Below are 15,015 nucleotides of genomic sequence, written 5' to 3'. Positions count from 1 at the left end.
AGAGGATGAGTGTGGGGGTGGGGATAATTACACAGCACAGTCTCAACTTGAAATTTATATCAGGGTAATGTGTGAGACAGAAAAGAAAATGTGGACTTTTCTAGAAATGCTTTGTCTCAGTAATTCAACAAAAAGAGAACCTGGCCATCCAGCAATCTCAAACCATTTTATAATTTCAGGTCAAGAAAGCAGAGATGGATGCCAGAACATGTTCAAAGCAGGGACAGGAACCAGCTGATGTGTGAAGGAGGTTCAGTGTACAGTGGCAGACAGAGAGTTGCCTGACCAGTGGTTCATGCTAAAAATTCCTTCCCTGGGAGACAGAAACAAAATAAACATCTACCCCTCCTCCTAAAGTCCTAAGGACAAATCTAGATATGATCCCACCAGAGCTTATTAGGCTTCCGTACAGAGAGCATGGGTGAGGCGTTTGTTATAGTCAGGACCATAGGGGAACTTATAGCAGCCACACTCAAAGGTCTGCACCCAGCATGGACAATGGCTTCCCCCATGATGGCATAGATGAAACCGCCATTCTCGTCACTCCCCACTTATATCCTTTAGCCCCATCCTCAAGACCATGTGCAATTAATGCAGAATGGGATGCACTTGATTGAGAAGAGTGGCAGGATACTCAGGCAAGGATCCCATGACCCTCTCCACTCCTCCTTTTACGAGGGAAGGGAAACACAGTCAACAGGCAAAGCTGTGATGGTCTTTTGTGAGCAGGCACAGCCGATTGCCCAAAGATGTGACAGCTGTGGCTGGAAGGAACAGCCCTGTTCAACCCCCTCCCCCCCTCAAAACACACTAGTTGGCAAGCAATCTCCTTCTCTTTTGCTTCTTACCAAACCTGAATTTCAAAGATAGACATAGCCTAAAATATAAAGTGTTCGTCATCTTCAACCTTTAACAGAAATGACAGGATATCAAGAAAACCTCAAAAAGTGATCAGAAGTGATGTGTCCACTGCCTAGAAGTCAGGGCTACTACTGTTTCACCACCATTCGTCTCATGTCTGCAGGAGACCCAAGCTTCCTAGGGAGTGAACCAGTTTGCTATTCCCAAGCATTACTAGAAGCAGACAAAACAGGTAAACTACAAACATTCCAAAAATTTCATAATTCTGGTATGAAAGAAATCAGTCAAAGAGAATAATCAGTCTTGTCTCTATCCAGGTCTTTATCCATGGGATGTTGAGGGCAGGGTTCTAAATGAGCCAGTACTTAACCTGCTTCTAGAATCAAGAAACTTCATAGGAGCCAATTCATGGCAAGGTCAGGCCTTTCTCTTTCTGTCACCACATGAACAGAAGACAATGACTGACACTATAGTACACCAGACCCGGTTCTAGGCATGGTACCTAGGGCATCTCAGTCAGTCCTCAGAGCTGTCTGAGGCAAATACTATTCTATCTCAGAACAGACCAGGAGACCAGTCTAAACCAGTTTGAGGCTACACAACTGGTCAGAGACAATGTGAGGGTCAGGACCTTGCTGTGTAGCTCTAGTGTTCACAGAAACATTATGTGAAATCCCTACAAATACAAACACCAGAATTTCAATACCCCCCCTCTCTCTCACACACACACACTTAAAAACATAAAAATTCCCTTAGATATTTATTCACTTTTTGGTCACTATCCTATTTTATGACTATGGGTAAGCTGCATTAATTGACTTCATCTAAATGATGAAAGACTAAACCAGAGATCTCCAAGGTCCTCCCAATGCCAATCAATACACTATGGTTCATCAAAACTCAAAGCTATTTCTTCACTGTCCCTGAAGTCCCAAAGCTGTCTCCACCTGTCCATACTCACATCCCAAGACCTGTTTCCTTGAATAAATATTTCTCTAATTGCTCCGGGATACCCTGATTTCTCTCACAGACATTCCATTACTCATTGCAACTGAACACTTCCGGTTGACAGCACTGCTTCACTGATAGTGATGTAGCTTTTGTATTTTTGTCCTGCATATTTTCATTTCCTCAGCCAGACAAACCTTTCAAAGAATAGGGATTAAGTCACATTTCCCGATAATCCCCAAGGGACCTCCCTTTAAATAGGTATGCCCTAGTTGCTGAGCAATAGTGGTTGAGTGATGGGTAGGGTCACCTTACAGCCAATAAGTAAACCAGTGGTCAAGGGTTACTATAAGGCTGTTATTGCAGAGCATTTGTTTAACTATGCAAAGATGTGTTGCACTTGTTTAACTGTGTAAAGTTGTGCTGCATTTGTTTATGTTGCAGAATATTTGCTTAACTATGTAAAGATGTGTTCCTTTTTAAAAATTATGTAAGGATGTACTGTTTTTACCTTACCTGCCTAAGGCACCTGATTTGTTCAAAATAAAAGGTGAACAGCCAATAGCAAGGGAGGAGCAGGACTTGCCAGCAGGGAGAATGAATAGGAGAAGGAATTTAGGCCCAACGGACAATTTTCATATCAAATGCTTATCCGAATTTGATATTGTTTGTTTTGTGTGAATCAAAAACGGTTCCCGCTAGGTTTCCTTTTGATGGGAACAAAGTGATTGTAGGGGCTGTAGCTATATGGATGTTTGCTTAACATACCGCTGCATATGCTTGGTGATCACCAAGTCTCTACTTTTCAACACATACAGCATTATGTCACTGCTTCACACTTCAACCAAGTCTTCAGGAAGCATCTGGGGTGAGAGCAGAGAGTCTGTGCTTACTCAAAACTGCATGTTCTGCCTTATTTGTCTGGAAGTGACTAATCCCAACCCTTGGGTATGCGGTGAGCAGAGATGCTGCATGTTTCAGGGGTTTGCTAACGCTCACCCGCTGAAACACATGACACACATGACATCACCAGTGAAATCCTGAAACTGTCACTCCCTCTGCCCCAAGAGCTCAGCACTGTGAGAACTGTTCCTTGTTTTGTAATAATCCTGAGTGACTAGTGACTGACTATCCCATCTCTGAAATGCTTGGCGCCAGAAGTGTTTAAGGAGGTGTTATTGTTTGATTTAGGAATAGCTACACAAACACAATGATATATCCTGTGGATGGGACATAATTCTAAAAAGAGAAACTTATTTGTATTCCACATGTATTTTATACACATAGCTTGAAGATAATTATATATCGTTTTCTTAGCATGCCCGTGTGGTGTTTGTTTGCTTGTTTATAGTGCTAGGGATAGAACTCAGAGCCTTGACTATAATAGGCAAGCACTCATCCATTGAGCTACATTCCCAGCCCTCTGCCTGTTTTGAATGTGATCATCACATTAACTCAGGTTTTTCTACTTGTGGAAACTTTTCATATTTGGGGGCATTTCAGACTATGGATTTTGCCCTGGAGATGCTTGATATATCCTGACTACTCAAACTGAATCTCAAAGTTCCTCAAACAGAATTTTAAACTCAGTTTAATGTGTTTATGTGAGTGCTCCAAAATACTGGTTGTCAGCCCTGGCTCCATATGAAAATCACACAGAGTGGTGATTTGTCACTCTGCTTTCCCTACCCTCTGACCAGTGCCTTTAAAAGATTTTGATCTAACTAACTTAGAAAGAGATTGGGCATCAGCACTTTCCAATCAAAAAATAGCTGGCTACCCCTATAACAGTCATGTCCCTATTGTACCAACAGGCAAATCATTGCTGGCTGGCTGGTACTATAGCTCACAGGACCCACAGCTAGGTACGACTCGATAACTGATCCTCACTCCCGGCCCACAACAGCCTATAGCACCTCCTGGCACTTTGAAAGCCAGCTAAAAAGGAAGAAACTTCTAGATCAGTCCCAGCAAACAGTAAGTGACTGTGGAGTTCTTGGCTCTAAATGGACACAGGCATCATCCCTGCTCCCTCAGGGCTATGGAACAATACAGAGGAAGCAGCAAGAGCCAGAGGCTGGGTAGGACCACTGTAAAGCAAGGCCCTTGCATTCATGAGTTCATATCAGCTACAGTTACCTAAACAAGAACGGGCCAGGCAATATTCCAGCATGGATGGGAGAGGGTCCCATAAAGCCTTTCTCTAGCTGAGGAGATACTGGCAGCTGATGATGGCTCTTGGAAGAGGACAAGTCACTAATGTAGCCTCTGATAGGGATTCTCATGATCTAGCATATGTGCCACAGCCATGCACATAGGAATAGCACTAACTGTGACTCAGTGGGCCATAAAAAGCAAAAGAAGACATGAAATTAGAAGGGATGCATGTGCTGAGGGCACTGAGAGGAATTAGGGGGAAATGGGATGGGCATGATACAAAATACACTGTATACATCTCTGAAATGCAAGAATAAATAAAAATACTATTGAAAATGCATTAAGACAAGAAAATGGAAGGAAACAACTTGAAGATGATCAACAGAGGAATGAAGAAGGACAAACAAGAGTAACAGAGGTGAATGTGATCAAATTATATGATAAACATTTATGAAAATGTCATAATGAAACAGATTATTTTATATGGTGAATATATGCTAATAAGAAGCTTTCTTTTATGGGATGTTAACAGATACTACTTAAGACAAGGAATTAGTTTGGAATGTTCTGGCTGTCTTTACTGTGAGACTCCTAAGAACTTTAAATAGTATGCAGAACTTTAAATGTCTGTGATATGAGTTTCCAAGGTGTGGTGATGAATATGCAAGAAGGTTAACCTACATGGGATGAGTTTTTTAGGACTTGCTTTGGAAAGTAGCCATTTATACCAGTGGTTCCCACATGCTAGCTAATGAAGGGCAGTATTAGGTATCATTTGGCAAACTTATGAAAACAATGATTCATGGGCCACACCCTAGTGGGGGAGGGGAGAACATATCATTCAAATGAACATACTGAAGTGATACTTATGCATCTTGTGTTTGGGGATAAGAGCTATGTGAATCATAATATATGAAAGCATATAATATTTGAAAGGCCAGGGTTGGGAATATAGTTAAACTGGTAGAGTACTTGCCTAGCATGCCCAAGGCCCTAGGTTCCATCCCAGCATAGACTGGGAGTGGTGGTGCACACCTGTGATCCCAACACTTAGAAAGTGGGAGCAGGAGGACCCTAAGTTTAAAGTTACCCTCAGCTATGTATTGACCCTGGCTACATCAATGCCAAGCAGCCAGGGAGGTCATTTAATAGAGCCAGATAATAGCATTTCTATGATTTGGACATGAAGTCTTCCTCAAAACGTTCCTGTTTTGGAAACCTGGGCTTCAGCATGTGGATCCAATCACTGGAAGGAAACTGGATCATAATCAGTGGACTAACCCCTTGGAAGACTGACAGGAAGATGGGGGCCTGGCTGTAGGGTGCAGTCACTGGGGGCCTGCCTTTGAAGTGTGTTTTACCTTGGCCCCTGCTGTCTGCCTCTCATCTGTCACAAGTGAACATCTCTACCTCTGCTCCACCACATGCTTCCTGCCATGACCTACAACAATGGAGCCAAGTAGCCATGTTCTAAAACTAGAATCAATTTATGTCAGGAATTCTGTGATGTAGGTTGATAACCAAGTTTTTCGCTCAGGAAAAAAAAATGCATGTACTCATATCTTTCATGAAAAACAATGCCAAGTGTTGAAGCCTGCTACTGTTAGAATGACGACTTCAGAATCTCCAAGAACAGACTGTCTTTATTACTAATTGGAAAGCAATGTGTACGATGAGCAACACTTTACTTGTTTCTTTCTTCATTTTCATCTTCTCTTACCAGAACTGATGGCCCATGGCCAATTGAACAGACTCAGTGGTGCCATCCTCCTAAGCAATTGCTCCTAGATAAAGCTCTTAACTTTCCTTCAAATGATACTGTCTCACAGCAGGAAGATGAGTGCTTCCTGGAGTGAAAACTTTAGAATACATATTAAGTCATTTCAGGGATCAAGCAAGGAACCCACTATGGTTACTGGCAACTATACATCTGTGCCATATTTTAAATTTTATTTACTTATTGATAGGATCTCATATATCCAGGCTAGCTTGCAACTTGCTATGTAGCTGTGAATGACCTTGAATTTCTGATCCTGTCTTAACTGCCTGAGTATTGGGATCATATGTTTACATCAATCATACCCAGGTTACATGGTCTGGGGATGGAAGCCAGTGACTCACGGTTGCTAACCAAGCAGTCTCCCAACAAATCTGCAACCCCAGGCCTGGACTGTATTTTTCATTTGTAGGCTATTTCACATGAATGATATTATGTCTGTAGTCACAAAGGCATTTAGGGTTAAAAAGTCATAATCACAGGCTGGAGAGATGGCTCAGAGGCTAAGAGCACCAGTTTCTCTTGCAGAGGACCTGAATTCAATTCCCAGCATACACATAGTGGTTCAGAACCGTCTAAGATGAGATCTGGTGGCATTTTCTGGTGTGCAGGCATACATGCATGTAGAACACTGTATACATAATTTAAAAAATGCATATTCACATATAACCAATAAGAACCACCACACTTTTTATGTACTAACATAGTGAAAAGTAAAAGCAAAGAATATGTCAAGGCTTTTACATTCAAAGTAAATAATTATCTACTTAGAAAAACATAGATATTATACACAAGTAAAGGCTAAACACAGATATAACTAGAGCAAGTTTTTGATGTCAAGACTTTCTACATACTAATACAGCTAGCAGCCACTGAGCAGTCTCATCACACTCAACCTTGCGACTACTATTAGGTCCACGACTCATTCTCGGAGAAACTACACAGTCTGGCTAAGTCAGCGGTGAACTAGGACTCAGATTCCAGGCTGTTTTCAAGTGGAGCCATTCACCAGCCTGTCTCACTACTGCCTGAGTCTGGGATGGCACCCCCCCACAGGGACGTTACCTCTTTGATTCGCTTGACGAGAGCGTTCTGATCAAAGGCAACCGCTTCTGCACACTGGTGCAGGTGATCCTGGTACCGTAGGCAGAGCTGCAGCACCTGCTGAGAGTCCAGCTTCCCCAGCTTGGCATTTGTCGGGGATGTCTGTCCACTCAGGAGCCCTTCAAAGGAGAGGGGGAAATGAAATGAGAATCACTGCGGATAGACTGGTGGCTAACCTAGCCGAAGTTCACAGAGGCAGGGAAAGAGACATTTAATGTTTGCATCTTCTGCTCTACGCAGATGGAAATCATTGCATCTGCCTTTTATGGAGCACGACCACTCGCTGACTACTTTTTCCATGTGCTTCTGGCCTGTGGCTTTCTTGGCCCTATTTTCCTCATGAGGGAGCCAGGACACAGAGAGGCAGTGGCTTCTGCAGTGCCCCTGGCCTATCACACCACCTCAAAGTGTGAGGAAGACATATCTCTTCTTGATTGAAAAGGATTGAAGATGCATTTACTTAATTTTAATTCCTATCGGTTACTAATATGGTTAGCTGAGAAACTGAGAAAAACTGAATTTGATACCAAAACTAAACCAAAAGCCAGACTGTCAGCTAGTGGGCCTGAGACACTGTGTCTTTTCCTAACATTTGGTTGGCTTAGCTGTAGAAATGTCAGTAAGTGCAGAAGATTATGTTCTCGACACCTTTATATTGAACCACCATGCTTTCCTGTAGGGGCATAGGTCAGGGTAAAATTAGCATTATCTACTGCAGAAGAAATAATTCAGTTACAGAGGCTATACTTGCCTATGGTCAAGAACTTAAGCCCATGGACTTTTGGTACGCGTGGTATCAAGAAAGTTCCTCCTATATATTCTCAAGGATTATTGACATTGTATCTACTGTTATTAACCTGTTAAAAGTTAAGACTGACAAAATTCTTTAGTGTTAAATTACTGCATGCTTCTCACAAAAATCTGAAATAATAGTAACCCTTCACGAATTAACATATAGCTACTTTGAGTAAATATATCAATTTTCCAAAACAAAAAAGTCAGAAGGTTTTATATTTTCACAAGTCTTTTTAATGTTTTGCTTCAAGAAAATGATGGGTCCTCTTATCTCCTTTATATGTAAGCTGCCATTTCTCTTCAGAGTTTCTGGGAAACTCTAATATACCCTTCTAAGATTGACACTGGTCTGTAAATTGTGTCCAAGTAGTATCACAAAAAAATAGCCTGATCTCAAAGCCTCCCTTACAGGGCCTTGGGGACCCTGTGACACCGGCCCTCCAGCTAGCACATTCTGATAATCCCTCATTATGCCATACTGCGCTGTTTGTACACTAGAGCACAAGGAGTATGAAGACATATGAAGCAGGGCCTGTGCTGGGCCTCCCATGCCACAGCTCATCCTGTCCCCTCCCACCATCAGCCCCCGCTGTCCTCATACACGGCAACTCAGCCCAAAGTTCTTCCCCAGCAGGATGACACACAGTGGGCCATCCGGCTATGCTGAGTGCAGGATGACACACAGTGGGCCATCCGGCTGTGCCGTGTGCAGGATGACACACAGTGGGCCATCCAGCTGTGCCGTGTGCAGGATGACACACAGTGGGCCATCCAGCTGTGCCGTGTGCAGAATGACACACAGTGGGCCATCCAGCTGTGCCGTGTGCAGGATGACACACAGTGGGCCATCCGGCTATGCTGAGTGCAGGATGACACACAGTGGGCCATCCAGCTGTGCTGTGTCAAGAATCCTCAGGCACACTATACACGCTCACATCTTCATGGGACTCAGCCCTTGGGAGGTAGGAGAAGCATGAAGATCAGAAATTCAAGTTCCTCCTCAACAATGTAACAAATCCAAGGCCAACCTGAGTCACACAGAATCATGTCAAATAAAATAAAGAATGAATTATATGCCAGGGTAGAGTTTATGCTTTAATAATTTATTTGTAAGAGGGGTTTTTCTTTTTTACCCTTTATTGCACAATTTTCAAACTATAGAAAACCAGGAAGTAAAAGAATACCCAAACACATCTAGGTTCTACCAGTCACATTTTATAATATCCAGGCCTTTTCTAAGCCAGAGAGAGAGATTAGCTGAGTGGTGGTGGTACATACCTTTAATCCCAGCACTCAGAAGAAGGGGCAGGTGGATCTTTAAGTTTGAGACTAGGCTGGTATACAGAGTAAGTTTCAGGACATCCAGGTCTACACAGCAAAACCCTGTCTCAGACTCAAAAGCCAAAAGCCAAAAAAAAAAAAAAAAAAAGAAAACAGACATCGTGGCACCTCACTCCATAAAAGATGTGTTAAATAAAGTTTCTAAATTAGTAAGGACAGGGCCACTGCCTTTAGTTTTCTAGTTGTCTTTAGCTTTAGCTTGTAACAGAGATTCACATACAGTAAATGTTTACTGAGCTAAAACCTGGTCTAATGGACTCCCTTTATTAAGTGGTAGGGTTGCAAATGGCAAACACTAGTCATATTTCTTAAGAGCATGTTGAAACTACTCTTTTTATACAAACGTGAGGAGTGGGCTCCAGGGACTGGTGAGGTAAGGATTCAGACAGATGTTAAGAGAGCTAACAAATTGCCAACCATACCCATCTCTTTATGTAAAGTGCTAAGTGGAAAAATCATGGGGGTTAAAAATTCTGTGCCCATTTTTCCAAGTCCTCGTGTTAAACATAATAAGGGTTAAAACATAAGCATAGTACAGAGCCATATGCTTATTAAATTAGGCCACTGCCAAACTGAATTTCTCAACCCTGAGAGCTTAGTTATAAAATTAGAAATTAACAGTATGATGTTGGACACATATTTTTAAAATGACAGAATCTAGAAAGTAGACTCTTATGACTTTGGCAAAAGTTACTGGGAAGGTATAATTAAGCAATATGCTATAAAAAAAAAAAAAAAAAAAAAGGAAAAGAAATCCCTCTGTGTGAGCTAAATGCTAGTGTCCTCCTCCCCAAATTGCCATTTGAAATCCTACAGGTACTCGTTTCTACCTCTCAGTAGTAGGATTATAGTTATGCACCAAGTCTGGCTGTGTGTGTGTGTGTGTGTGTGTATGTGTGTGTGTGTGTGTGTGTGTGTGTGTGTGTGTGTGTGTGTATACCTCAGTACTACCGTGTGAGTGCACATTATCTCAGTACTACTATGGAGGTCAGAGGACAACTTCTTTTATATAAACCTTTAAATTTTTCTTTAGTTTTTATTGTTTTTATTATTTCTGAGAATTTCATACAAGCATGAAATGAATTTTGATCTTCACTGCTCTCAGATCCTCATCTCATCCCCCTCCTAACTTCTTGTCCTTTTTTAAAAGTAACCCATTGCTTCCAATTAGTTCTGCTTGTGTACCTGTGGGTGTGGGTGGGATCATGCGCTGGAACCCGGTCAACTTACCAGGAACCACTCCCCTAATGAAAACCGACTCTCCCTCCTCTAGTAGCCATCAACTGGCAACAGCTCTGGAGGACAGCTTTTGGGAATTCATTTAGTGTTGTGTGTGTGTAAGTAGACTAAGTGCCTTACCCTGCTTTGCCAGTTCATCAGTCCGACTCCTCCCTTTCTAAGAATGGACCGGTAGGGCTGATGGGGCTGGGGAGGCAGCTCAGCTGGTCCTGGGCTTGTCTAGAATGCACAAAGCCCACGTCCATGCATAGATTGGGCATATCTGGCTTGACTACAATTCCAGCATCATTTTGAAAGTAAAAGCACGAAGATCAGGAGTTCAAAGTCATCCCTCTCTACACAGCAATTTGCAGCCTGGGCTATATGAAATCCTATCAGAAAAAAAAAATCAATAACTTTGAGGTGGCACTCGGTGGCAGGACATGAGAAGCTCTTCCTCCAGACAAATTTAAGTGCTTATTTGGAGATGGCATATGGACCAAAGAAACAAGAAGAGAGGATGTCCAACCAAAGTACATACAGCTTTTCCACAGGTGATCAGCAATCAAGAAATCTCCCCTCCAGTTAAGAACTTAGCATTTTATAATCTCCCTTTTCATCCAAATAACTAAGTTAAATATTCGAGTCCTCTAGCTTCTAGAAGGCTCTCCAGGCTCACAGGCTTGTTCTCTATTTGAACTCATTCAGTAGGAAATACAGACACTGAGGATACTGGCAAAGGTCTGAACTCTGGGTCAGGGAGACTTGGGATGATCCAGATTGTCACCGAGTGCTGTGCAATGGTGGAAAAGTCATCACAATCCTCCACATTCCAGCTCTTCATGACCTGGACCTTAGCGTAACTGTAAGAGTTACATGATGCTATACTCTTGATACAGATTACATACTCAACTCTCACTCTCTGCCCCAAAGTCTCCAGCTCCCAACTACTGCAGGAGTCAAATAAGCAGGGGTACAAAACCTGTCTGTAAGACTGTGATAGCGTATCGTACTATGTGTGTGTGTGTTTGCTAGGTACATCTCACTATGTACTAGCCTTATAGGAAATACCAAAAACACAATTCCACCTCCCACGGCAACCATCAGAAGAAGACAGTAAATGCAAGAAGGTTGAGAGAGAGAGAGAGAGAGAGAGAGAGAGAGAGAATGCTGGGCAGCAGTGGTGATACATGCCTTTAATAGCAGCACTTGGAGGCAGAGGCAGATGGATCTCTGAGTTCGAGGCCAGCCTGGTCTCCAGATTGAGTTACAGGACAGCCAGAGCTACACAAAGAAACTATATCAAAAACAAAAACAAACAAACAAACAAAAAAACAACCCAAACAAAAATGAACAAACAATAAACAAAAAAATAGGTGCTAAAATAAAAATAATTTTTAAAGTATAACTTAAAGAGGCATTTCTCAAAAAAAAATCTTTAAAAGGCCAGCCAATAATACATAAAAGCTATAATACATAAACAATGCCAGACATAACTTCTCATCAGGGAAATGAAAAACAAAACTACAAGATGGGCAAGGTGGTAGCACACATCTCTAAGAGGATTGCACTAAGTTCAAGGCCAGCTTGGGCTCCATAGGAGTTCCAGGCAAGCCAAGATTAAAAGAAAAGCACCTGACTTCAGACAAGAAAACAAAGCACAATGAGGTAACAATCTTCAGGCTGGCTACTGTTTAGATAACAGAAAGCAAAAGGTGTTAGGGGAGGGTTTGAAGTAGGTAGAACCTGCCTACACTTCTTTTTTAACTGGAGGGACACACAGAGAGAAGTATTGCAAAGAGACAGAAAGAGACAGAGACACAGAGAGAGAGAGAAACAGTAACTTGAATTACAGGCAAATTCATTTCTCAGTGTGGTATCAGCTACCCATCCCAAATACCCCAGCTCCACAAACAAAGCTGTACACGTACCAAGTAAAGGGTTGAACATGACCTGATGGAAGGGGGTGGACAAAATGAACCTGTCCTCTAAATATTATTTGCATCACAAAGGAGCAGAGAGGCATCAGTCAACACCCTTCAGAACATCTGGGCAACTTGCTCTGAGTGGCTAGGGCTACAAAGGTCCTTGGAAGCAGGTGTTGGATCTCTTGTGTCTGGATTTATGGATGGTTTTGAGCTGCTATGTGGGGACTGGGAACTGAACCTGGGTCCTTTGTAAAAACAGCCTGTGCTCTTCTTACCTGCTGAGTCAACTCTCTAGCCTCCCAGATTTTCATTTTCTAAGGGAAGGGTTATCTACACACTAGGTGCTTCCTATTGATTTGACTATATCCCCTCCAAACCTGTGACAGTCTGAGGAACCAGGGCCTTTATGAGGTTACTATGCAATGAGGTCCCTTTGTAAGAGGGCTCAGCAGAGGAAGTCTCTTTCTCTCCTTTCAGTGTCTGTGGTGTGGGATCAGAGAAAAGCCTGAGCCCGGAGCCCCTACCAAACAACTGTGAGCACCAGATCTTGAGTAGCCAGCTTTTAAAATTGTAAAAACTAAATTTCTGTTCTTTCTAAAGTATGCACTCTTGGTTATTGCATTACAGCAGCACAAACTCTCTTGGGCCAAGCTCAAACACTCTACCACCATCTAAGAAGCTTAAACACCACCACCCCACTCCATTTGCCCAAGCAAGGCCCTGGGTTTAAATGTAATTATCCTTTGGGTAGCTCTGTGTGTGTGTGTGTGTGTGTGTGTGTGTAAGAGAGAAAGAGACAGAGATACACACAGAGAGAGAGAGAGAGACAAAGTCAGGGAGAGAGATTTAGACAGGGTCTCACTCTGTAGCCCAGGCCAGCCTGGAATTCATTTTGAGGCCCAGTTAATACTATGAACCTGCTACAATCCTCCTGCCTCAGCTTTCTGAGTGCTAGGAGTGTAGGTGTGCCCCACCATACCCAGTGTATGACATACATTTTATACTGATTAGTACAAAGAATGAACTCATTTCTGCCTCTGAAGTAAGCTTACGTCACCCTTATTTGAAGATATGTGTAGGTTCGAAGTGAGGCCTTATCTATAAATTGTTTGACTGCAGCCTTTGAAAATACAGAAAAGCAGTTATATGGAAGTACAAGATAAAAGGACACTGAAGACCAACAACACCATGTAGTAAACTTTGCTCCTTCTCCTAGCAACTACATGAAAACACACACAATAGCCCATCATCATCCAGTCGGAGCCTGACTGATCTACAGCAATAAATGACACATTCAGTGGGTCCATTAGTTAGTCCTCTGACCCTGGCCCCAAGTTCACTGTGATAATATATCTGGATCTCTATGAAACCATAAACACAAAGATCCCACCATGCTGAAAGAATAGACTTCCACATCCTAAGTCCCAGAACACATGCATCAGTGCCCTTGCTGTAGAAAATAGTTGAGTTAAAAAGATTCATATTTGTCCCCCCAATGCCCCTAAGGCACACAGCTGTGAAAACAGGCTTTTTTGTAGAAAATGTGGGTCAATAACATTCATAGAAACATCACGTGGTTCTCTGGACCTCTCCTTTCATTTTGTGCTTCAGTTTTCCCAGAAGCAGAAAGGCACCACAAGAGGACAGAGAGGGCTGGGCCACCACAGGAGCTGATATTCTGATGTCCCCAAAGCAAAGAGAGCAGGTAAGCAGGACAAGGGGAAGCAAGCAGAAGCCATACATCTCCAGAAATCACATTCATGCTGCCAGTGTGACAAAGTGACTAATCCAAAGTCATACTGGTATTCTGAACAGGCACATGTTTAAAATTCATGTTAAAGTTAATGCAATTAAGGCTAGGGAAATAGGCTTGCAAACTGATTAAATCAACAGGCTTTATAACTAAACTTGTGTTTAAATTTCAGCTCTGACTACTCTCTCAGTCCCAGCAACCCTCATTAACAAATGAAGCAATGCTGAGCCAGATATTTATAAAGCAATTAGATGAGATCATGTATGTAACATCTTTAAACCAAATAAGAAAGAGAAGGAAGGAAAAAGTAGTTTCTATTGTTAATTAAGAAGACTGTATGTACTCAAATCACTTCTTATATATGATTTCTAAAAAAAAATATTAAAATGAGTAGTGCCCTGAACACTTTGAGACTTATCAACCACTGAGTATAAAAATACATAGAAAGTTTTCCTATCCTACCACTGTTTAAGTATATACTTTTCTCTACAGACCAGATGAAACAATTTAATAAAAGCAGGCTGGAGAGTTGGCTTGGCAGTTAAGAGCACTGGCTGCTCTTCCAGAGGAGTTGGGTTCTATTCCCAGGATCCACACGGCAACTCACAAGCGTCTGTAGCTCCAGTAATAGGGGATGTGTCCTCTTCTGACCACAGACACACATGTAGGCATGCACTCATGCAGACACTCGTGTGGCACACACTTATACATGCACACATGTAGGCATGTACTCTTACAGAAAATAATAAAATTAAATAAATCTAAATTTTTATGAATTTAAAAGCAAGCCAGCCAAACACGTGTATGTTTTCAGGCTAGTAACAGTAGAAACAAATAAAAAATACATAAAGTGAAAATATTTCCAAAATTATTTTCAGGAGTATTGAGGAAGGTGGGCTTTGAACCCAAAGCCCTGTGCATCTACCACTAAACTATACCCTCAGCACTAAGTAGTCCTTCATTATAAAATAAGACTAAGTGAAGGATATAATCAGATTTAGGTTTATTTAAAGGAGGAGATTCAGTTAATCAAAACTGTTCAAGAAGGGAACTGTTGTGTTATAGTACAATGAGCTCTCTGGCCACACAAGGCCAACAGGCTACTTCAATAAAGAAATTCCAAAACAGACATC

At 42.0% G+C, this 15,015-nt stretch overlaps 1 protein-coding gene and 1 pseudogene across 1 annotated transcript in view; both read right to left on the bottom strand.

The window, feature by feature from the left end:
- Positions 1–15,015, bottom strand: part of LOC127212972 (actin-related protein 3-like) — a 220,518-nt pseudogene that overhangs the window by 38,799 nt on the left and 166,704 nt on the right.
- The window catches only part of Borcs5 (BLOC-1 related complex subunit 5), a 67,214-nt gene that overhangs the window by 16,730 nt on the left and 35,469 nt on the right, over positions 1–15,015 (bottom strand). Inside the window, exon 3 of the mRNA XM_051173196.1 lies at positions 6,809–6,966. Within this exon, the coding sequence (XP_051029153.1) occupies positions 6,809–6,966 (158 nt within the window). The remainder of the gene's footprint in view (positions 1–6,808; positions 6,967–15,015) is intronic.

The sequence above is a fragment of the Phodopus roborovskii genome, unplaced genomic scaffold, assembly GCF_943737965.1.
Source record: "Phodopus roborovskii unplaced genomic scaffold, PHOROB, whole genome shotgun sequence".
NCBI lineage: Eukaryota > Metazoa > Chordata > Mammalia > Rodentia > Cricetidae > Phodopus > Phodopus roborovskii.
Note: the sequence above shows the minus strand (reverse complement) of the source record. Positions and strands in the feature narration are given on the sequence as shown.